The sequence below is a fragment of the Parambassis ranga genome, chromosome 9 (assembly GCF_900634625.1).
Source record: "Parambassis ranga chromosome 9, fParRan2.1, whole genome shotgun sequence".
Taxonomy (NCBI): domain Eukaryota; kingdom Metazoa; phylum Chordata; class Actinopteri; family Ambassidae; genus Parambassis; species Parambassis ranga.
The window spans coordinates 23,574,264-23,598,894 of record NC_041030.1 but is presented as its reverse complement, the minus strand read 5'-3'; the positions used below and the strand labels follow the sequence as shown (position 1 = coordinate 23,598,894).

The window sequence follows — 24,631 nt, the reverse complement described above, 5'->3', positions numbered from 1 at the left end:
CCATCTCTGTCCTTAGCTTTGCCTCTTGTAACATCAGGTCATGTTTGCCCTTTAATGCAGCAGCTTTGGCCAGCAAGGCGGCGTTTTCAGCAGCTGCTTTTCTGCAAGCCGAGGAGGCTGAGGATGAAGCTCTAGATCCGCTTGATTTCTTTGTGATGTTAGAAATGCTGTCTTCAGGCTCAATCTTTGACTGTGCAATTTGTTCTCTTTTCCACATCTCAACCTCTTCTAGCCAGTATTCAAAATTAGTCATCCTGGGTTCATACCAGTCCACATGATCCTCCTCTTTCTCATCCTCTGATAAGAGTGTTTGCACAGAATTATGAACAGCATTCAATTCACCAACAGCTTCATGAAATTCTTTCAGGCATTCGTTTACATCGTCAACACTTCCACCGTCCACAAGCAAAGTCTTAACTTCATTCATTTTCCGCGTGCACACGCCCAGCCTGCCTTTACGGGAGGCTTTCAGAGTTTTTAACATTTTTTCCGCTTCATCCGCGGTTTTTACGATATCCATTTTAATTTAGTTATAGTTCGCAGAGAGCCTTTAATGCAATATATTTACACGCTGCAGTCCAGCTGATTTCGCCACATTCCATTCATTTTAATCAAATGCCGATCACACATCAGTTTTCCGCTTGTAGCTTCAGTTCATTCATAAGTTCGTTTACTCACGACCGGTCCGATCCACCAGTGTGTCTAGTATGTGGCGTCTTGATTGTAGCGGAGTTTTTTGACTTGATGTTGCGGCTCCGGATAAGAGCCGCATCTGCGCCGGTCAATAAAAGAAAAACAAAAGGCAGCTGCCGATCCAGAATCTTATTCGAACGTTTATTAACTTAAATTACGAAACTTTCCAAGAAAAAGAAAAACATCGCTTTCTACAGTCTGCCTTTGCAGTCAAAAAACTGTCCCACTTCCCTCTCTGACCAGCGTCCCTCAGGTGTGCCTGATTGTCTCCTAAAACACCTTCATTCTCGCTACCTGCATGTCGCCGCCCTCATCCTTACGGAGGCGAAAAGGAGGGAGGGGCTTAAGACCGTAATACAACATAATTTGTCTAAAAATAAAAAGATAATTTTGGCCCTGACAGTTACTGTGACAGCCAGCAGGCCTCTCCAGCCGCTGCAGGCTGCTGTAACACAGTCAACATCTTTGTGCTCCAGGTCCTCCTCACGCGGCCCTGCTCTGACCACGACATAACTTCTCTGTTTTACGGCTGCAGACACACAAACAACAAGAGGACCGACTGAAGGCGAACAACTTTTATTATCAAACACAAAACTCACAAATGCAGCTGTAACACACAAATACCTGTGAGCTAGGCTAGTTAGCTTTCAGCAGGACTCTGTAAAGAGCTCCAGACACACACAGACACGCCTCTCTGAGACAGAGCTTTCTGTGACCTTTGACCTCCAGCTGTGTGTTGTGTCACCTCCGTGTTGTCGCTGTTGCTATGCAACCCAGCACCTGTGAGCTGCAGCAGCTGCTGTCGACCTGCTGGAGGAGAGCCTGACAGACACAGAGCATTCAGAGCTCATTCAACCCAAAGACCCAGAAGCTGCTGGCTGTCACTCACCTGTATGTCGCCATGGCAACAGGCATCCAGCAGTTTGATACAGATGGCTGACTGGTCCATCAGCTGCTGTCTGAGAGGCTCACAGAGACCACAGTCCACAGACACGTCCACCAGCAGCCGCAGCAGGCACCGCAGCAAGCTGTGGGCACGGCACTGCATCCTGCACACACACACAGATCAGATGTGTGTGTCTGCGAGTGTGTGTATGTGTGTGTGCGTCTGCTTGCACTCAGACCTCGGCCACGCCACTCGGATGGTTCTCTGCAGGGCCTCCAGGATCTGCAGCCGGGTCTTCTCCTCTGGTGGATCACTGACCTCCAGGTATCCCAGCACCACCCGCTCCACCCGCTGCAGGTGTCTGCACACAGCCACGCCCATCCTGCAGCTCACACATAAAACCAGTGCACCCTGAGAGCCTGCTGCCACATAACTCTTACCTTCCTTGACACTGACCACGCGGCACGCTCTCACACCAGATGCATTCATGGACCATCGGAAGGTTTAGATTAACAAATGAAAGTCACACGTACCTGTCTATGAAGGCTGGCAGAGCCGTGGCATAGGTGCATCGCAGCGCCACCTTGTGCTCCGCCTCCATGTGGGTCAGGAGCAGACGCAGCACATCATCATGACGACAGGGCTTCCTAAAAGAGGAGGGGGAGGAGGGGGGCTTCTCCAGGACCAGCAGCAGGTCCAACAAGCAGGACAGGACTACCTGCACAAAGACAGGACAGCACTGCAGCTACCAGGCTAACACAGAGTGTGTCTGTGTGTGTCTGTCTGTGTGTGTGTCTGTCTGTGTGTGTGTGTCTGTCTGTTGTGTGTGTCTGTCTGTGTGTGTGTGTGTGTCTGTCTGTGGTGTGTGTGTCTGTCTGTGTGTGTGTGTGTCTGTGTGTGTGTGTGTGTGTGTCTGTGTGTGTCTGTCTGTGTGTGTGTGTCTGTCTGTGTGTGTGTGTGTGTCTGTCTGTGTGTGTGTGTGTGTCTGTGTGTCTGTCTGTGTGTGTGTGTGTCTGTCTGTGTGTGTCTGTGTGTGTGAGTGTGTCTGTCTGTGTGTCTGTCTGTGTGTCTGTCTGTGTGTGTGTGTGTGTGTGTCTCTGTGTGTGTGTGTCTGTCTGTGTGTGTGTCTGTGTGTGTGTCTGTCTGTCTGTGTGTGTCTGTCTGTGTGTGTGTGTCTGTCGTGTGTGTGTGTGTGTCTGTGTGTGTGTCTGTCTGTGTGTGTGTCTGTGTGTGTGTCTGTCTGTGTGTGTCTGTGTGTGTGGTGTCTGTCTGTGTGTGTCTGTGTGTGTCTGTGTGTGTGTGTGTGTGTGTGTGTCTGTGTGTCTGTCTGTGTGTGTGTGTGTGTGTGTCTGTCATTGGTGTGTGTGTCTGTGGTGTGTGTGTGTGTGTCCTGGCTCTGTCTGTGTGTTCTGTCTGTGTAGTGTGTGTGTGTCTGTCTGTGGGTGTGTGGTGTCCTGCTGTGTGTGTGTGGTGTGTGTCTTGTGTGTGTGTATGTATGTGTGTGTCTGCTGTGTGTGCCTGTGTCTGTCGTGTGTGTGTGGTCTGTGTGTGTATGTGTGTGTGTGTGTGTAGTGTGTGCTGTCTGTGTGTGTGTGGTGTCTGTGTGTGTGTGCTGGTCGGTTGTGTGTGTCTGTGCTGTGTGTGTGTGTGTCTGTATCCGTGTGTGGGTGCTGTCTGTGGTGTGTGTGTTCTGTGTATGTGCTGTGTTGTGTGTGGTGTTGTCTGTAGTGGTGTGTCTGGTGGTTGTGTCTGTCGTGTGTGATGTGTAGTGTGTCTCTGTGGGGTGGTGTGTCTGTCCTGTGTGTGTGTGTCTGTGTGGTGAGGTGTGGTGCTGTCCTGTGGTGTGTGTCTGTGTGGTGCTGGCTCTGTGTGTGTGTATGTCCTTGTGTGTGGGTGGGTCTGTGTGTGTTGTCTGCTGTGTGTGTGTGTGTCTGTCTGGGTGTAGTCTGTCTCTGTGTGTGTGTGTCTGTGTGTGTGTCTGTCTGTGTGGTGTGTGTCTGTGTGTGTGTCTGTCTCTGTCTTTGTGTGTCTGTGTGTGTGTGTGTCTGTCTGTGTGTCTGTGTGTGTGTGTGTGTCTGTCTGTGTGTCTCTGTGTGTGTCTGTGTGTGTGTCTGTGTGTGTGTCTGTCTGTGTGTGTGTGTCTGTCTGTGTGTGTGTCTGTGTGTGGTGTCTGTGTGTGTGTGTGTGTGTGTCTGTGTCTGTCTCTGTCTGTGTGTGTGTCTGTGTGTGTGTGTGTGTCTGTGTGTCTGTGTCTGTGTGTGTGTCTGTGTGTGTGTCTGTGTGTGTGTCGTCTGTGTGTGGTGTGTGTGTTTCTGTGTGTGTGTGTCTGCTTGTGTGTGTGTGTGTGTCTGTCTGTGTGTGTGTGTCTGTGTGTGTGTCTGTGTGTGTGTCTGTCTGTGTGTCTGTGTGTGTCTGTCTGTGTGTGTGTCTGTCTGTGTGTGTGTGTGTCTGTGTGTGTGTGTGTGTCTGTCTGTGTGTCTGTGTGTGTGTGTGGGTGTGTGTCTGTGTGTGTCTGTGTGTGAGTGTGTGTCTGTCTGTGTGTGTGTGTGTCTGTCTCTGTCTGTGTGTGTGTCTGTCTGTCTGTGTGTGTGTGTGTGTGTGTGTCTGTCACTGTGTGTGTGTGAGTGTGTCTGTCTCTGTCTGTGTGTGTGTGTCTGTCACTGTGTGTCTGTGTGTGTGTCTGTCACTGTGTGTGTGTGTCTGTGTGTGTGTGTGTGTGTGTCTCACCTGTATGACAGCAGGCTCAGGTGTGTACAGGTGTCTGTATAACGCCTGGTAAAGAACCTCTGCTCTGTTGAACTGTCGCAGATCTGCAGCCGGCTGAACACACACAGACACACACACACACACAGTCAGATGAACATATCCTGCAGGCATCAATTAGTCAGTGTGTGTGTGTGTGTGTGTGTGGGCTCACTGTGTTTAGAACAATATGATGCAGACAGCGAACTCCCAGCATGCAGTTGTCTGGTCTGTGATGGTCAACAAGGAGGAGGGAGGGGGGGAGAAGGCGAGAGAGGTGAGGGGAGAGAGCAGGGCGGGTCACCTGTGGCAAACACACACACTGTCATCACCTGTGTGATGTATGGACAAGCTGTTGCCATGGAGACTTAATTATGGCTGAATGAAGGTCAAAGGTCAAACTGACCTGCAGGAGAGTCCATGCAAAGACCAGCTTCACAGCGTCACAGCGCCACCAAGAGTCCCTGCAATGTACACACACACACACACACACACACACACACACACACCCTCAGTAAACCTGATGGATACCCCCCTCCTCCCCCTCGTGTCTCTTCACAGCTCACTTGGACAGCTGAGGCTGCAGGATGTCCAGGACTTCCCCCAGAATTCCTTTGCGTCCCCCCTCCTCCCCTATCAGGAGGTGGGCGGAGTCCCTCCAGCTTCCTGCCCTCAGCAGCGCCTCGTGCAGGTGGCGTGCAGCCGCTGTGGAGGCGGTGCTGGTCCAAGCCTGAACCTGACAACCAAAGAGAACGACATCACCAGACTACAGTCATGTGACACGTGACTGGGTGCTGATTGGACACCGCAGACTAACCTGGAAATGAGTGACAGTAAACACGCAGAGGGGTGGAGCCACAGTGAGCGGCAGACCTGCCAGATCTCCTGTAACTCCGCCCCTTTTCTCCCAGTTGCCCAGAGTTTCCAGCAGCGCCATGAGGGCGGCGCTCACCGCTGCGGCTCGAGCCGGGACGTCCAGGTACGCTGCAGGCGTCAGAGGGATGCAGTCATCGTCACGGAGCGGCAGAGCCGCGCAGCCAATCAGAGCCCTGATCACAGACCCGTACAGCGCCTGAAGCTCCGCCCACCCATCCTCCCTCTGATCGGCTGAAAACAACCAGTTAGGATCTGCAGTTCGGAAGAGCCGCTCCACGCGACCAATCAGGGTGCTGCTTCCAAAGGCTTCGTCAGAAGTCAACTTCTCCTGCAGCCGAGACAGGAGCTCTGTGATTGGAGGAAGAGGGAGAGGGGGGCGGGGCTCCTCTGAGGAGAGATGAAGGTCTTGTAGTAAAGCAGAGAGCTCCATCCTAAGGAGACCAAACCGGAAGCGAGCGTTTCATGACGTCACCTTCACAGTTTATTAAAAACTGTGCTAATAATCTGGTGAACTAATGATAAGCAGCGGCTTTTATTCTGAAACACATTTCACATGCAGATGACGTCAACCACAACGAACAACGTGTTTCACCGAAAGGTTCAATGATGACGTCGTTCTGATGTGTTTGACCCGCGTGTGTGTGTGTGGGTGCAGAGTGATCGATCAGCACAGGTCGATCCTCATCAATACGGTTATTTATTATGGAAACCACCAACCTGAAACTCTCGCAGCGTAGCAGACCCCGCGGACCGCTCACAGGGACGGACGGTGCGCCGGGGATGACTTCCGGCTGGGAACAAGGTCCGCGTCAAAAGTTCCGTTAAACAGGTTGAATCCTGATGGAGCAGACGGGCTTCCAGAACAGGCGGCGTGTCTCTCCTGGTTCGGAGCCTTTAAATATCTTCATCACACACACACACACACATATATGTACATATATATATATATGTGTGTGTGTTTATATATAAATATACATATAAATACACACACACACACATGAAGACATTTAAAGGCTCCGAACCAGGAGCGACACGCCGCCTGTTCTGGAAGCCTGTCTGCTCCTTCAGTGTGTGTTTATATATATATATATATATATTTATATGTATATTTATGATATTGTGAATTTCCCCTGTGGGGGACTAATAAAGGATTATCTCATCTTATTAATATCTACACGTGTTTATCTTTTGTAAGTGTTATAAGTGTATACAATCAGAAATTGTCTCAAAGCGCTTCACAGAAACTCAGAGCCTGAACCCCCTAAGAGCACTGTGGCAAGGAAGACTCCCTTTAAGAGGAAGAAACCTTGAGCAGGACCTGACTACTTAAGGAAGAAGAGAAGAAGAGGGAGACAGGACAGAGAGGATGAAGGAGAGAGAGGAGAAGAAGAGGGAGACAGGACAGAGAGGATGAAGGAGAGAGAGGAGAAGAAGAGGGAGACAGGACAGAGAGGATGAAGGAGAGAGAGAGGAGAAGAAGAGAGGGAGACAGGACAGAGAGGATGAAGGAGAGAGAGGAGAAGAAGAGGGAGACAGGACAGAGAGGATGAAGGAGAGAGAGAGAGAGGGGAGAAGAGGGAGACAGGACAGAGAGGATGAAGGAGAGAGAGGAGAAGAAGAGGGAGACAGGACAGAGAGGATGAAGGAGAGAGAGGAGAAGAAGAGGGAGACAGGACAGAGAGGATGAAGGAGAGAGAGGAGAAGAAGAGGGAGACAGGACAGAGAGGATGAAGGAGAGAGAGAGGAGAAGAAGAGGGAGACAGGACAGAGAGGATGAAGGAGAGAGAGGAGAAGAAGAGGGAGACAGGACAGAGAGGATGAAGGAGAGAGAGAGAGAGGGGAGAAGAGGGAGACAGGACAGAGAGGATGAAGGAGAGAGAGGAGAAGAAGAGGGAGACAGGACAGAGAGGATGAAGGAGAGAGAGGAGGAGAAGAAGAGGGAGACAGGACAGAGAGGATGAAGGAGAGAGAGAGGAGAAGAAGAGGGAGACAGGACAGAGAGGATGAAGGAGAGAGAGGAGAAGAAGAGGGAGACAGGACAGAGAGGATGAAGGAGAGAGAGAGGAGAAGAAGAGGGAGACAGGACAGAGAGGACAGAAGGAGAGAGAGGAGGAGAAGAGGGGAGACAGGACAGAGAGGATGAAGGAGAGAGAGAGGAGAAGAAGAGGGAGACAGGACAGAGAGGATGAAGGAGAGAGAGGAACAAACGTCATTATCCATTATACCACTATCAACCACTAGATGGAGCAGTGAGTCAGTCTGTCCTCAGTCCATCCACAGAGGGAGAACCAGCGGTGCTGGTGTCTCTGGTAGAAACCATGTTTCCCACCCAAGAGCTGATGGAGCTGATGGAGCTGATGGAGAGCAGGGCAGCGTCTCCAACACGACCCCACAAGTCCAGATGCTCCACCCTTTGAGTGAAGATGACCTGATGACTGAGACTCTTCATCAACAACATGATATGAAAGAGACATCAGGGGACAGAGGACCTGTCCTCACATGTTGGACAGATCAGAGGACTCTGAGTGTTTAGACTGATTCCTCAGTTCAGACTCACAGGACCCAGTGTAAACCTGCCCTGTGTACACACAACCACACAAAGACACACAGACACACAGAGATACACAGGACGCACAGAGACACACACACACAACCACACACACACAACCACACAGAGATACACAGGACGCACAAACACACACACACACACAACCACATCACAGACACACAAAGACACACACACACAGATGTAAATGTGTTTGCTCAGATTTAAAGGACACGCTTTGAAGCAGTTTGTGTGTTTTTAATGTTCCTGTGATGTCATCAACATACACACAGGGCTACTCGACCATTTCATAATCATTTAAGTTTAAAATAATGAAGCCATGAACCGTCAAACAGAAAGTGGATGACAGGGCAGCAGCCTGTGATTGACAGCAGGTCCGTCCAGTCATGCGCCTGCTGTTCTCTGATTCATGGTGATAGTGACTACAGAGGTGGGCGTGGCCAAACAGGAGGCGGGGCTAATCACACAGCTTTACAGGAACCAGCTAACATCCATGAAACAAGATGGCTTCTAGTCAGAGTCTGCTCTGAGTACAGGGACCACAACAACGGTGTGTGTGTGTCTGTGTGTGTGTCTCTGTGTGTGTGTCTGTGTCTGTCTGTGTGTGTGTGTCTGTGTGTGTGTCTGTGTGTGTGTCTCTGTGTGTGTGTCTGTGTCTGTCTGTGTGTGTGTGTCTGTGTGTGTGTGTCTGTGTGTGTGTCTGTGTGTGTGTCTGTGTGTCTGTGTGTGTGTGTCTGTGTGTTTGTGTGTGTGTCTGTGTGTGTGTGTGTGTTTGTGTGTGTGTCTGTGTGTCTGTGTGTGTCTGTGTGTCTGTGTATGTGTGTCTGTGTGTGTCTGTGTGTTTGTGTGTGTGTGTGTCTGTGTGTGTCTGTGTGTGTGTGTGTGTTTGTGTGTGTGTCTGTGTGTCTGTGTGTGTGTCTGTGTGTCTGTGTATGTGTGTCTGTGTGTGTCTGTGTGTTTGTGTGTGTGTCTGTGTGTGTCTGTGTGTGTGTGTGTGTGTGTGTCTCTGTGTGTGTGTGTGTGTGTTTGTGTGTGTGTCTGTGTGTGTGTCTGTGTGTGTCTGTGTGTGTGTGTGTGTGTGTGTGTGTCTGTGTGTGTGTGTGTGTCTGTGTGTGTGTCACTCCTCTGTCTCCTCTTCTTCGCTGTTGTCGCTCAGGGTAAACTCACAGCCCCCCTTGTTTGTGTTGTAGTTTTTCATGGTCATCACACACTCCTGGTCAATGATGGCCTGTATAACACACACACACACACACACACAGACACACACACACACACACACACACACACACACACACACACAGACACAGACACACACACACAGACACACACACAGCATGGTTAATAAAGCTGCTGTGTGTCTTTAATCTGTGTGTAATTGACAGTTTATTCACAGAAAGGTTTCCTCTGCAGCTTTGAAGGCGGCGCCCTCTGATGTGTAAACAGTCTAATCATAGTGTAATGACTGCACACACACACACACACACACACACACCATCCATCCTGCTGATGTGTTGAGACCTGCTGTCTCAGTGTGTGTCTGACTTGAACCTCCTGGCATCTGAAACCAGCACATTTAGCTGATCTTTGGATTTCCCAGAGACTGAATGGTTCCTGAATGCATCATGTCTGAAATATTTCCCTGCACAGATCGTGGGGACGTAGAACTAGATAAAAGTGCCTCAACCAGGAAGCCATCGTCAAACAATTCAGAGACTTGCTGATCCGCAGGCTTTCTACTGATGTGAATGGTTGCCATGGTTACAGCAGCTGATCAGTCACGCTGTCAGATCAATATTTACCATATTCTCCTCGCGGACAGCTGGGTTACGTAACAGAAAGCAGAAGGGCGCATACAAGATGTTGATGACCCCGATGAACACCATGAGACAGGGAAAGCCCACAGCCTGGACCAGCACGCCCCCTGTGGATGGCCCTGGAACAACAGGAAGACTCATCACTTCCTGTGTCTGTCGGTATGTGTGTGTCTGTGCGTCGGCGTGTTACCAATGGCAAGCCCATGCAAAGAGCCACGTCAGCGATGGCGTAGACGCTGCCATACACCGAGGCGTGGCGGATGTCAACCAGGTATCCCATGATGGCCATCATGGAGGAGTCGACCATACCTGAGGCAGGCCAGAGCCGGTTAGAATGACGCTACACAGGTCACATGATGGGACGTTAGGAACAGGAAGTAACATGTCACCTATCGCAAAGCCCAGCCCTCCGTTTGGTCCAATCAGACCGTAGATACTGGTGGCAAAAGGAACCTGAAATACACACAGTGATCCATTCAGCTTTCATTTAACAGCACGTGTTACAGTGTAGGTGCTGAGCAAGCACTTCAAAGAGAGAGGAGGAGCAGCACCCGGCCCACAAGGGGGACCCTCCTGATGCTGGTCCATAAAGGAGGAGGAGAAGAGGAAGAGAGGAGGAGGAAGAGGGAGACAGGACAGAGAGGATGAAGGAGAGAGAAAGGAGAAGAGGGAGACAGGACAGAGAGGATGAAGGAGAGAGAGAGAGGAGAAGAAGAGGGAGACAGGACAGAGAGGATGAAGGAGAGAGAGGAGAAGAAGAGGGAGACAGGACAGAGAGGATGAAGGACAGAGAGGAGAAGAAGAGGGAGACAGGACAGAGAGGATGAAGGAGAGAGAGAGAGGAGAAGAGGGAGACAGGACAGAGAGGATGAAGGAGAGAGAGAGGAGAAGAGGGAGACAGGACAGAGAGGATGAAGGAGAGAGAGGAGAAGAAGAGGGAGACAGGACAGAGAGGATGAAGGACAGAGAGAGAGGAGAAGAAGAGGGAGACAGGACAGAGAGGATGAAGGAGAGAGAGAGAGGAGAAGAAGAGGGAGACAGGACAGAGAGGATGAAGGACAGAGAGAGAGGAGAAGAAGAGGGAGACAGGACAGAGAGGATGAAGGAGAGAGAGGAGAAGAAGAGGGAGACAGGATAGAGAGGATGAAGGACAGAGAGAGGAGAAGAGGGAGACAGGACAGAGAGGATGAAGGACAGAGAGGATGAAGGACAGAGAGGATGAAGGACAGAGAGGATGAAGGAGAGAGAGGAGCCAGCTGAAGGTGAGCTACACAGCAGGACTTACACACAGCAGACTGATGCCCACGATGAACATCCCCAACATGGAGCAGAGCCACCTGCAGACAAACAGCTGATTTATTAACACTTTCCTGATCAAATGTGGTTGATTCTTCATCTTATCTACAGCACGTGACACAGACACACACACACACACACACTGACCGTCCCATTTTATTTGCCAGAATTCCAAACAGGTTTGTTCCTATTAGGTAGGACACGCTGGCAGGGAGGAAGGCCATACCTGCAACACAACATGCTTGTGTTAAACACACGCACACAAACAAACACAGCATGTTGGACCGTACCAAGCTGCCATTTTGGGGAGCACATCGTCTGCATCATCCAGATGGGCAGGGTCGGCTCCAAGATGGCCACGCCCATGTTAGCAAAGCACAGCGAGCCTGCAGAGACAGAGGACGCATTTATGTTAACATGCACCTGAAGATACACCTGAACATACACCTGAAGATACACCTGAAGATACACCTGAAGATGCACCTGAAGATACACCTGAAGATACACCTGAAGATGCACCTGAACATGCACCTGAAGATACACCTGAAGATACACCTGAAGATACACCTGAACATGCACCTGAACATGCACCTGAAGATACACCTTAACATGCACCTGAAGATGCACCTGAACATGCACCTGAAGATACACCTGAAGATGCACCTGAACATGCACCTGAAGATGCACCTGAACATGCACCTGAAGATGCACCTGAACATGCACCTGAAGATGCACCTGAACATGCACCTGAAGATACACCTGAAGATACACCTGAAGATACACCTGAACATGCACCTGAAGATACACCTGAAGATACACCTGAACATGCACCTGAACATGCACCTGAAGATACACCTTAACATGCACCTGAAGATGCACCTGAACATGCACCTGAAGATACACCTGAAGATACACCTGAAGATACACCTGAACATGCACCTGAACATGCACCTGAACATGCACCTGAAGATACACCTGAACATGCACCTGAACATGCACCTGAACATGCACCTGAAGATACACCTTAACATGCACCTGAAGATACACCTGAAGATACACCTGAAGATGCACCTGAACATGCACCTGAACATGCACCTGAACATGCACCTGAAGATGCACCTGAACATGCACCTGAAGATGCACCTGAACATGCACCTGAATATACACCTGAACATGCACCTGAACATTCATCAGAGCGCACAGGCCTCTTACCTGCACTGACGAGGATGTATGGATCCTTTAATAGGGTGAGTAAAGGGGTCCCCTCCACACTCTGAAACACAGAGACCAACAGAGCTGAGCCGAGCTCAGTGTGTGTGTGTGTGTGTGTGTGTGTGTGTGTGTGGACATACTCACCCCAGGAGAGATCTTTGATGGCTGCAGGATACACAGTTGCAACGCTGCAACAAACAAACACAGACACTGCAGTTCAGACACACAGCAATCAGAAGGGGGCAGCACTGCAGCTTTGATAGTTTACCTCCATCAAACACAGCCAGGAAGGCCAAAACCAGGAAGGGGGCGCTCTTCCCTACAAAGTCGTACATTACACTGCCGAATGGTGCTCCAACTAAATAACACACACACACACACACACACACACACACACACACACACACACACACACACACACACACACACACATACATAAGGTGCAGATGTGACAGTATCAAGACAGAGGGCCTTGTAGTGTGTGTGTGTGTGTGTCTCACTTAGGACTCCCAAAGCCAGGCCTCCCAGTGCAACACCCATTGCAATGCCTCTCTCTTCATCATCTGTGTACACACTGGCCAACATTCCCAAACCTACACAAGGATTGTAAAGTGCAGTAAATGACGTGAAATGTAAAATAGTGTAAAGTGCTGTAAAATAGTGTAAAGTGCTGTAAATGGTGTAAAGTGGTGTAAAAACGTGTTTGACCTGCCACAGAGGAGAAGGAGGAGCCGATTCCCTGCAGAGAGCGAGCAAAGAACAGCAGAGCATATGTCCCTGAAAATGCAAACACTGACACACACACACAGAATCAGGGTTGTATAGAGATGACAGACTGCTGTGATGTTTGTGCGTGAACACTCTTACTGATAGTCGACACAAACATGATGATGAACCCAGCAAACATGGGGACATGATAGCCGATCCTGCAGAGACAGAAAGACTTGAAGTATTGAGCGATCAAACATATCTGAGGTATCGATAGACGGAGAGCTGACCTGTTAGTGAGCGGACCAACGAATGGGTTGACCAACAGCTGGATAAGAGCTTTAGACGCAAACAACAAACCAACGCGGACATTTTCCTCCTCCAGAAACATGCTGTCCTCGAGGCAGGTGGACTCCTGCAGGACGGACACAAGAGGAGACAGACTACTGATCAGTGCTGACGATGATGACTACTGATTATTGATCGGTTCTCCTACCGTAGTGTTGGTGGTCTGATTGATAGGCAGGCCGGTGGACGGAGCTATCTGGTCTGACAGGTTGGAGGGTCCAGTGCGGTCCTCCTGCAGGCTGTAGGTGCTGTTGTCAAACAGGGAGGTCAGGGGGGAGAGTGTGGGGGGAGGAGAACTGTGGCTGGAGGAGGGGAGCTGTGAGACGCCAAGGCCCAGAGCAAGCGGCGAGGGCGGGGCAGTGTGCGGCGGCTGGGGGCTGGGGTGCTCCATGGCGTAGAGAAATGTCGGGATAATGGGCACTGCAGGGGGGAGATTGACTCACATCATCACTCCGTCAAAGAACATCAGGTTCTAAGGAGAACCCACAGCTTACTGTCAGCGACCTCAAGTTCTACTGGCTGTGACGCTAGCAGAAGGAGGAGGTGGGCGGATGAACAGGTGTGTGTGTGTGAGGACAGGAGAAGATGATTTCAGCTGAGAGGGGAGGGTAACTTGAAGTTCATGGTCAGGAGGGCACAGTGTGTCTGTGTGTGTCTGTGTGTGTGTGTACTCACCAACCACAGTGAGCAGCATGTTGTCGAGCAACAGAGCGACACACACCACCACCAGGACGAGTTTGGGAGAGCCTCGACTCTGAGGAAGCCACGCCATGTCTGAAACCACACACAGGGTCACATGACAGCTTAATGGTGCTTCCACAGGGTCACATGATGCATCGACGCTGTGGAGGATGCAGTGTCCTAGTGGCCAGTCACAGTACTGCAGTGTAAAATGTTTGATCTGAAATGAATTTAAAGCTGAACAGACATCATGTTTCTCCCTGCGGTCACATGATCAGTCAGTGTGTTCTCATTGGTCTACACAAGCAGCTCCATCCTGTCTGCAGCCAGACGTGTGTGTGTGTGTGGAAGAACTCAGTTATTCAGACAGAAGTCAGCTGCAGACAATATCACAGCTGATGTATAACCAGCTGCTATCATCATGTATTAGTCTGCAGTGATCTGTTGAAGCACATCAGTGAGCCCCCACACACACAGATCCAGGTCCAGTCCAGGTTCACTGTCTGAACCCCCAAACCACCACAAGCCTGGTAAAACTCTGAACTTGTTGAATATCTGAGCTGCAAATATTTCATCAAACCTCTTTATTCCACGAAGCCATGGTGGACTCAGTTTCAAATGACCAACACTAAGAGAGTCTCTGCCTGACCCACAGGTCCGACTCTGCTGCAGGAGTGAAAAACTACAAATAAAAGTCCAATATGCAGCGACAGCATGTGTAGCTTTGCTTCACCCCGCCCCTCTGTCAGAAATGACATTTTGCTTCTTTTGTTTGATGCCATAGAGAAAACTGCAGAACCTCGACAATACAGACCAAATACGACCAATAAACACACACATACCTAATCAATACTCATCTATGATCACCTCATTAGTCAACAACAGAAAAAAGAAAGGAGTCGAAAGACACTGAAGTCATAAACATTAGCATGTATGTTGATCTGAGTCAAATACATATAATACCTATATAATACATATAATACCTATATAATACATATAATACTTATATAATATACTATATTATAATATACTTATATAATACATATAATACAGAACACATATATGTGATAGAAGGAAACCAACCTGCAGAGCGGCTGTTGGTCCTCCGGCTGCTGGCTGAGCGCTGCTGCTCTGACCTGTGTGTGTGTGTTTTATTCTGATAGTGATAAAAACAGACAATATGGAATCACACACACACATTTACACACCAACAAATGACACACCCTCTGACCTGTGTGTTCACCTATCTTTATGAGGACCTGAGTGTGTTTGTGTATGTGAGGGTCCTCACAAAAGCAGAAGTTCAGATGTGTGTGTCAGTAATTGTGAGCATCTGCTGTCCTTTATTGAAGCAGCCCTGGAACAACCTGCAGCCTGCAGAGCTTATCACACACACACATCTGCACACACACACGCACACACACACACACACACACACACGTTTGGACAGATATGAGTCACCTGTCTTCCTCCTCTTCATCATCCAGCCACCTGCTGGTTCCACTGACATATTTTCTGGCTTTTACTTCCTCACAGGAAGTTGATTACTGGGGGCGTTTCCCTTGTCACAGGAAGTAGCAGCCCGTTAGCAGTGATGCTGCTCTGCAGTAGCAGTTTGTGCCCACAAGGTTACAGAGCGTGCAGTGTGGGGTTGAAGGTTGTCGGTCACTCAGTTGTCTACTTCAATACAACCCCCACCCCAACCCCACCCTGACCCAATACACTTCAAACGGACTTGTTGACATGGTGATTCCTGCTGACGCTGCGGGACAGTTTCTGTGATGGAAACACCGGACCAGCCCTCCAGGATTTAGGGGTGTCTCTGCCCAGGTTGTCTACCTGTGGATCCGTCACTGCGTCAGGATACGGATCCTAACTTGCTGCCATCTAGGTCGACACACTGGGGCAGTGACTGTCGGCCATGACAGCTGCTGCTCCAGCAAGGCTGGACACTAAGGGAGGATGAGGCCAGAGACGTCCTCTTTGTTCCTGCTTGTGATTGGTTCTCTGGTGTCTCCTGTGTGTGTGTGTGTTAGATTTGTCTTTGATTTGAGTCTTGCTGTTTTGATGTCATCACCTGTCTGCGTGTTAATCAGCTTTAATCACCTGTAAACACTCACACATCCGCCGTCTGAGAGACACAGGTTCAGCTGTAATGAGACCACATGAAGTGAAACACACACACACACAGACACACACAGACACACTACCTGTCTCCAGGTGTGTTTTAATCTTTTTGTGGTCTCTGCGGTGTCACATATCAAACATCCCACCTCACCTGAGGCCGCAGGGCGTCCAGGAAGGAAGTGAGGGCGGTGCAGCCTCTGGCTTCAAACACAACTCCCAAACTTCTGAGGCTGAGGTGGACGGATCAGAGAGGAGGGGAGGGTATAAAACAACACAGCAGCTCGGAGCAGAGACGAGGACACGAGCTGCAGTCTGAGAGAGGACTCCTCCTTAGCAGACCGATCGGTGACCAATCAGCAGAGCATGTGGGTGTGGCGCAGCGTCCTGAGTGTGTCTCTGGTCTGTGGTCTGGCTTTGGACTCAAACACCATCCGGTCATCCAAAGAGGTGCTGCGGAGCTCTGAGCGGCCGGTGAGTGTGTCTACTTCACCTGAACAGATCACATCATTGTTTACCTGGCAGCACTGCTGTGTGATGGGCTGACTGAGGGGCAGGCGTTCTTCATAGAGGAGGCCCTCTCTCAGGTAACAAACATCTGCAAGGACTGTCCAGGAAACACAGACAGACAGTCCGTCCCAGCAGCAGGGTTGTTTGTATGTCAGGAACTTTGAACTTCAGAGATTTGCACCATAAAAACATGGAAATGCAGGACACACACTGGGAGACGTTCTCCACTTTAATGTCCGGCACCTGCAGCCAGACGGGGTTGGGGTTGAGAGGGTCCATAACTATTGCTCTGTCATTGAGTTCTGAAATGTTGGGTGTAGGGGAATGGATCAAAGATGGCCGACACTGTAGGGAAAACGGTACTGAGCATGTGCAGACGATGCAGAGGAATGTGGCTGGTTTCCCTCTGACCGGAACACTCTGATCTCCAACAGGATCGTTTCCATGACGACCAGACAGGGAACTCCAACTCTCGTCGCCGGGTGACATGTGCTGCACCTGACTGCCCTCCGCTGGTCAGCCATTGGCTCATTTCTCCTTTCACTGGTATCAGAGCTGCAGTGATCGATAGCGCCAGCTGTGGCCTATCAGTGAGCTGCAGTCAGATCCATGCTGCTGCATCTGATCAGTGACTTATCAGCGGTTTGTGCTTTGTATCATTTATCGATCAATCAGGAGGGGGGGTGCAGGAACCACGCTCAGAGGAGACCGCCCCACTTTGACAGAGCGCCGCCCCAAGAGCGAGAGGCCAACAGCTTCAACAGGACTAAAGGTGAGTGAATGTCAACTACCACTCCCAGAATGCACTGCGGTGTGATGGTGATGTCACACACAGGCTCAGGTGTGATGTCACTCCCTGCTGTGACCTGAAAGGAATGCAGCACTAGCTTGTTCTAACTAGCCATTAGCCTGATCAGCTGATTTGGTGTCAGAGCCTGTGATGTCATCAGACAGTGGGTCTCTTAAAGGGGCAGAGACATAATGTGGGCACACCGGTCTGTTTCAGCTCCTGAGATGTCCAGCTGCGTGCGGTCAGGCGACTGTGCGACGGGCCTGTGCTGCGTGCGCTACCTGACCAGTAAGCGGTGTCAGAGGATCCCGGGGGAGGGCGGGGCCTGTCTGCTTCGAGGCCCCTCCAAGATGAGAAGGAACTTGGGACGCTGCGACTGCGAGGCGGGCCTGACCTGCACAGCTGTGAGCCGGACCGAGCTCGGCAAAACCCGGAGCCAGGGGGTGTGTCTGAGGAAAACACGGCAGTCTGGGAAGAAGAGGAGGACGGCGGAGAGGAGCTGCTGATCCACGTTGAAGGGTCCCGACTCATCTATAACATCCTTTCAATCATTCGGTGTGAAACAGAACATGAACCAGTATTTTTCAAAATAAAACATTTAAAATCAAGTTTGCATTTATTTTTTTTAATTTGCATTATTTATTGACATGAAGTCAAACTTGAATGTTTCTGGTTATTAAACGCCCTTTCAAGCTCACAGAATTCAGAATGAGCAGGACCTCATTCTGAAGAGGTCTGGGTCCAGCATCAGTGAGGAACATCACAGCAGACGTTTCAGTTCAAGGCATCTTTTATTTCATTTTTTTTTTCACTTAACAAAAACCGTCGGGGCTTTGTGGAAAAATGTTAACGCAAAAGAAACTTTAAAGGCAAAGTCACAAATGCAGCAACAGAATAAAAAAGGGGCTGAAACTCCATCAATAGGAATGTTCAACAGTAGATGGGCGGAGCCTAAATGGAGGGGCATGGTTACAGGGCAAGCAGGAGGGGCTACGTGCTGGAGCTCAGAGCTGCCCACAGTCGGCAATGGCCAGCTTGGCACTTGTTTTGCCACCTTGGCTGCCACGGCTCTCCATGGCTCTCACCACGTCCATCCCCTCCACCACACTGCCAAACACCACATGCTTCCCATCCAGCCTGCAGGGAGAAGCACAGCCGTCAGCCTCATGTGTCAACGTATCGCACAGCTACACTGATCAAACGTGAGTTTGTGCATACCAAGTCGTCTTTTCTGTGCAGATGAAGAACTGGGAGCCGTTGGTGTTCGGTCCGGCGTTGGCCATGGACAAGATGCCTGGGCCAGTGTGCTTTAGTGTGAAGTTCTCATCAGCAAACTTGTTGCCGTAGATGGACTTTCCCCCGGTTCCATTGTGGTTGGTGAAGTCACCACCCTGCAAGTGCAGAAACACAAACGTTCGTAATGCAGCTGCAGAATGAACCATCCGTCCCTGATCAATGTGTCTGATCCGCTCACCTGACACATAAACTGGGGGATGACGCGGTGGAAGGTGGAGCCCTTGTAGCCAAAGCCCTTCTCACCAGTGCAGAGGGCGCGGAAGTTCTCAGCAGTCTTGGGGACGACGTCGGCACGGAGCTACAAACACAGACAGCAAGTCACATCCAGCTGAAAGCTCACCGCAGGCCTGCAGGCCACATGTCAAGCATGGTCTCCCCAGTGCAGTATTCCTGCTGCACTGAGCCACACAGACACACACACAGACACACACACACACACTGTGTACAGACTGACTTAAGCTGCTAACATCATAATTCCCGTTGGCCTGCAGTGGACTCAAGCCCTCTGAACAAAGGCGCCTTATTATCTCATTGCAGAGTTACGTAACGTCACGCTGCGGGTCTGCTGCAGAGGCCGCCATTTCCTACATCCGCATTTCAGCACGCAGACACGGCCCCGCCCCGCCCCTCCCCCCGGCACGGCGCCAGCAGCGTGGATCGCTCCGGAAATGCTGCGCGCTAGCTTCAGAGGCTAACATGCTAAACGGCGCCTGCAACACAAAACGTTTGTGTGACTTCGAATATGAACACAAACATCCGGACTACATCACAGGCCGCCTCACGCGGGCTGCGACGGCCCCGTTGATGGCGGCTTCCGGGTCCGCAGTGGGACCTCGCGCCGCTACAACAAAAGAACATGCGCGCGCCCCTCACGCTCCGTTAGCATTAGCTGCGCTGTTAGCCCGCGGGGATTTCTCCCCGGTCAGTAGAACACACGGGCCGCGGGCCTGCTCTGAAGCTCCGCCCGCCTGGAGCTCTGCCCGCGGTGTAAACGGGGAGAACTGCGCCAAGGTTCACCTGAAACAGGGTCACCGGGCAAACGAGCCGCAGAGCGCCGGCCGGAGGCCGCAGACACGTGCACAGAACCTCGCAAGACAGACTGGGAGCCACACCGACCCCCGCCTTACCCCGGCTACCCAGAAACGAACGGCCCGCGGCCCCGCACACCCTGCCCTCTTTACCTCCATCACGACCCGGCCGATGTTTTTGCCGTCGGCGGTGACGTCGAAGAAGACTCTGGGTTTGCTCATTTCTGCGGTCTGGAGAGCTTTCCGGCGACGGGACACGCTGGGCCACAGGGAACCGAAAAAGATGGACGATTGTGGATTAATTTTATATAAGACACCGGTGGGCGGCGGGAAGCCCCAGCCAACCAACCAGTGAAGGGGCGCTGTTTGACGTGCAGCTGACACAGCCAATCAGCAGACAGGACACTTGCCCCTGCCTCTGAATGGACAGGCGCATTTTACGTGTATTTGATTTCCGCCTCGGTCTAAACCGTTTGGGCGGGCGGGGCAGCGTTCATACTTAGCCTCTGTACGACCCCGCCCCCCCGGCTGTCCCGGTCCAAAATGTAAACTCCCTCGTGCTAGAGCAGCTCGCGCCACAGATCAGTGGCAGCTCTTCCATCCAATACGCACAGCGCACGCAGAGCGTGAACGCCAAGCCCGGCGCCGCGAGCGCGCTCCCGCCGACTGAGTTAAAAAAAAAAAGAGTGCACGGGAGCGCGCTCAGGGCGCGGTCCGTCATGCTCTCTGCAGGAAACGTTCACAAGGATCAGATCTGTCGAGCGACAAGCCCGAAACCATCGGTACATCCAGCTCACGGTGAAACAGCTGATTTATAATCCACTGGAAACAGTCACTGGATCATTTTAAACATTGTGTGAAACTTAACATGCTCACTTCCTGATTGGATGAAGAATGAAGCTGCAGCTTAACATCTGAACACCTCCTGTCCCGCAGGGGGCGCTATGCTGCTCAAAGACGTTGGTTTCCATCGTGTTTTCTGCAGATAAAGTTCCACTTTTAGTTTTTTTACTTCTTCTCAGATCAATAAAAAAATAACATCTCGTTCTATAACTATCAGTGACGTCACCACGAGCCACTTCCCAGCATCCTCTGCTCTGATTGCACTCATCATCCAGCAGCAGCAGCAGAGCCCCTATAGAGACATATATGTGAGGACTCCAGCTGCCATGGAGGGAGGACCTCCTGTCCCCATGGAGGGAGGACGTCCTGTCCCCATGGAGGGAGGACCTCCTGTCCCCATGGAGGGAGGAGCTCCTGTCCCCATCAGTCCTGATCTGAACTGACCAATCAGCAGCCGTTAGCAGCATGCTAGTGTTTGATGGGCTAACTCAGCTTCAGCTCAGAGAGACCAGAGGACATCAGGCTGTTTGTGTGTGTGTGTGTCTGTGTGTGTGTGTGTGTCACTCCTCTGTCTCCTCTTCTTCGCTGTTGTCGCTCAGGGGAAACTCACAGCCCCCCTTGTTTGTGTTGTAGTTTTTCATGGTCATCACACACTCCTGGTCAATGATGGCCTGTACAACACACAGACACTGTTATGGACATAAAAAATCTTCTGGATCCTTTCGTTCATCTTCCCCGGTTCTTTGATTAAGAAGAAGTGGACAATATCTGGTCTCAAAATTACAATTTATTCTAACAGTAAAGAAACAAATTCTGAGTCACACAAACAGAAGCTTCTGTGGTTGCCTGGCCTCACAGCCAGAGAACAATATGCCATTCTTGTAAACACCTTTTATCCTATCTTGAGATCCCATAAAATCATGTCCTTCCCTAACTCTGCACCAATAGGGTCAGCTCAACTGATATTTAGTTTACCTTATTTGGTAATGGTTAAACCTTAGAGAGGAAATAGCAGGGGGTCCCCTTTTGTCAGTCGTAAACCTAAGATGAAGATAAGTTCTCCAGGAGAATGTTCACTGTACCATACGAGTGATTTTATGACGCCCCATAAAAGCTTACACCTCTTCCCCCATGTAAGTTCACTTTAAGTCCTAACATCTCATAAGCTGTGGGTCAAATCTGAAAGTGACCAGAAAAACAAACTCACAGGAAGGGTGGGTCGTAAAATGGGCTCATGGAGATTAACACATTCTTTCAATCAAGATCTAGATTTACAACCTCAGCTTGATATCAACCAGAGCTGTCTCCAAAGAGCAGACAACAGCTAACAAAGGAAATGAAATACAAAATCTATGAGAAGTAGGGAAATTACACACTTCTCAATACATTCAGTATACCTGTCTTCCTTTGATCTTCTGTAAAACTTACTTAACACATAAGTACTTATAAAACACATTACAGTAATATGCATACAGTAATAAACACAGAAATGAAAACTTCATGTTAGGGACACACTTCTAGATATGTGGACCCACACCACATAACAACATCATACAAAATAAATTCTTTCACCTAACAGTTCCCCCTTTTGAGCTCATTTAAGAGCTCACAACAGAGCCTCCTCATCCTCATCTCCCTCAGGCACCTCTGCTGCTAACAAAGGCATTTGATACGGCTGATATACACCTATATCCTTCTTCTCAACAGCTGATACAATTAATCTATTACACAAACTACGCATGCAAGGTATGCAACAACATCCACATGTAATCAAAATAGCTATAAAAACTGTAAGAGAAGTCATTACAGAAATAATTAAAGCTTTCCAGGGACCAAACCACTTATTCAGCCAGCCATCTAGAGGGTTATCAACTCCTGAATGCTCATGCATCTCCTGAGACAGGGTTCTGAGGCCTTCTAAAGCTCTTGTCACCTTACCATCTGGGGCAGTGTTGTTAGGAATAAATGTACAGCACATTTCACCAAACATAGCACATACCCCTCCTTTTCTGCTAATAACATATCCAAAGCCATCATATTCTGTACTGACATCAGAGAGGTGGGGGCCAGCTGTTCAGAAAGACCTTCTACAACATCCCTGGTTAAATTAGCTAACCTAAGAACATTATAATGCACATATTTAATTCTGTCAACATTTTTATTAGGAGTCACTGGAAAAAGAGCAGAGAGAATAGGAATGTTCTCAAACCCTGCTGCAACCTGATCAGCCAATTTGAATTCATCTGGAACGCCTCTTGGAACCCCTATTGCATCTATGTAGGTGGGACTGCCTAAGGATAAATCAAAGTGGCTTGCGTAACGCTTTGTGATGACATGTCGCCGCCGTCTGCGAGTCAACGCCGCATTTCCTTGTTGTTGGGATGGTGCCCTGGTAGCTTTCTCACCTACTATCTGCAATGGAGACATCAATCTGACCATAGAACATAAACCCCTTCCGTCTACTCGTAGAGAAACAAACAAATGAGGCCCCCACGGTAATAATATAAATCTGCTCTAGCCTTTGATCCTAAAGCCGAGGTATTACGTTGCACCACCGTCTCACACCATGATACATCAATATTTCCATAATTAACCGTTCCTGTGCCTGTCATGTTGAAACACGTGTAATTACCAGTACCCTTCCACGACCTGAAGGGTCCAGTTTTAGTTTGCTCACTAATTGGTGGGAATAAAGAAGACAACGTGGTACAATTTGATGGAGAGACTTCACGAGTCTTGGCCATAATACAACCAAATCCTCATGCATCATCTGGATACAATGGGGCGGGTTCAGTGTACAAGTGGGGTCGCGCTGATGCACAAGCAACACAATCTGACATATTTTGCTCCCTCACCTGTTTCACCATCCATCTGAGCCAAATATTATCATCCTCATAACCAGTAGACAATGCTAATACATCGAATGGGGTAAACATAGTGTAATCATGAACTACGATGTCCTTCTGAGGAAGGGGAGTTGGCGATGGGTTAATCAGTGCCGGTTTATCAAGCAAATTAATCTTAATCAATCCTACAGGATCCCTACCGGACACGTCTACTCCTACGACAATATAAAAATCATCAGATTTGGAGTCCCAACATTGGCCAGGCACTCCAGAAGGTTTAACATAAGGGTTTTGCTCCAAGCCAATAATTGATAACATAATGGGGTTCTGTGTGTGGCTCCAATCCCTTTGTATACGGAAAAACCCACTTAACAAGATCCGCCCATCTGAGGTTGTTTTAGCTGTGCTAGGTGCCCAATTTGTTGCCTGCCATACATGTTCCCATGAGGAACACCATCTCCAGGCCCCTGGCCATCCTGACCCACAAACATAGACGTTATACTCTCTCCACGATGCATTATGTCCTCCACAGTTGATTACTGCACACAGATCAAAAATATAAGAGGACTCTACACCCTTATAATAATCTAACTCTATACCCCTTTCTTTTCTCACACATGCATCTCCTCCTGTTCCTGGTGCTCTCCTCACCCTACGTATGCTGGACCCTGAGGGAAGAACCAAATCACTTCTCTTTTCACACACATATAAACTCAAAATTACAACAGTTACAAATAAGCAAAATGAAACCACCCAACACTCTCCACTTTCCCTACAGTTCCATCTTGTCAGTCAAAGTCTTCTTGATAACAGGAACCAAAACCTCTGCTCCTGAAGCTTCAAACCTTCCTCTTGACAACTGCTCACTCGTGTCGGCTGTAATTCACCATCTCGTCCTCTTCAACCAGTAGGGTAGACTACCTACTGGTCACATTCCTGCGTTTAGGGGATTATTCTGCCCCATGTATTTTCTCCTTGTCCTGCTCCGTCTGAATGTCGGCCAGCGTCCGTCCTGGCTCCACAGCCGGGGTGCACTGGCTCCACTGATACCAGGTGTCTCCTTTCCCTTGCAGCCGCACCGCATGGGAGGTGTGCTTCACCACCTGGTAACGGCCTGTCCACCTTGGCTCCGACCACTTCTTCTTTATCACCTTCAGGAGGACCCACTCAGTATGTGGCATGTCCTCATCTGGTCTCTCAGTTTCTCCTTTCACCTGTGATATCACACACTCATACCAAAGCTTAAAATTCATTCCAAGAGGCTGTCAGCCTGTAAGAAACTCATATTATGTGAATTATGTGGCGTTATTAACTGAACATCATATACACATTAATACAATAAAAACACTTGAACCCATATAAATTTGGTCTG

At 49.7% G+C, this 24,631-nt stretch overlaps 3 protein-coding genes and 1 pseudogene across 4 annotated transcripts in view; all 4 read right to left on the bottom strand.

Moving 5' to 3' along the window:
• Nucleotides 1–1,088: 1,088 nt before the first annotated feature.
• Nucleotides 1,089–5,976, bottom strand: tti2 (TELO2 interacting protein 2). Of its 2 annotated transcripts, XR_003671274.1 has the most exons (11): nt 5,915–5,976; nt 5,139–5,628; nt 4,888–5,057; nt 4,728–4,785; nt 4,497–4,625; nt 4,307–4,399; nt 2,113–2,297; nt 1,818–1,961; nt 1,583–1,742; nt 1,318–1,515; nt 1,089–1,222 (listed from the first exon to the last, which is right to left on the bottom strand). XR_003671274.1 is itself a non-coding variant. In XM_028414695.1 (10 exons), exons 2-10 carry the CDS (start codon nt 5,625–5,627, stop codon nt 1,435–1,437), a joined length of 1,509 nt encoding a protein of 502 aa, XP_028270496.1. In that variant the 5' UTR covers nt 5,628; nt 5,915–5,976; the 3' UTR covers nt 1,254–1,434. The 2 variants fall into 2 exon arrangements, 1 of the variants encoding a protein (XP_028270496.1); XM_028414695.1 differs by lacking the exon at nt 1,089–1,222 and having other exon boundaries at nt 1,254–1,515.
• A 2,854-nt stretch (nt 5,977–8,830) lies between these two features.
• LOC114441665 (chromaffin granule amine transporter-like) lies at nt 8,831–14,942 on the bottom strand. Its single transcript, XM_028414694.1, has 17 exons — nt 14,906–14,942; nt 13,817–13,915; nt 13,290–13,561; nt 13,084–13,208; nt 12,953–13,011; nt 12,794–12,877; nt 12,586–12,678; nt 12,354–12,443; nt 12,230–12,273; nt 12,086–12,146; nt 11,164–11,259; nt 11,021–11,099; nt 10,863–10,914; nt 9,967–10,030; nt 9,775–9,886; nt 9,563–9,713; nt 8,831–8,991 (listed from the first exon to the last, which is right to left on the bottom strand). The coding sequence occupies exons 2-17, from the start codon at nt 13,911–13,913 to the stop codon at nt 8,881–8,883; spliced, it is 1,590 nt and encodes a 529-aa protein (XP_028270495.1). The 5' UTR covers nt 13,914–13,915; nt 14,906–14,942; the 3' UTR covers nt 8,831–8,880.
• A 3,076-nt stretch (nt 14,943–18,018) lies between these two features.
• Nucleotides 18,019–19,881, bottom strand: LOC114441000 (peptidyl-prolyl cis-trans isomerase-like; annotated as a pseudogene).
• Nucleotides 19,882–20,946: 1,065 nt separating this feature from the next.
• LOC114441234 (chromaffin granule amine transporter-like) overlaps nt 20,947–24,631 on the bottom strand; it is a 54,628-nt gene continuing 50,943 nt past the window's right edge. The window contains exon 17 of the mRNA XM_028414039.1: nt 20,947–21,084. Within this exon, the coding sequence (XP_028269840.1) occupies nt 20,974–21,084 (111 nt within the window). The 3' untranslated portion in view covers nt 20,947–20,973. The remainder of the gene's footprint in view (nt 21,085–24,631) is intronic.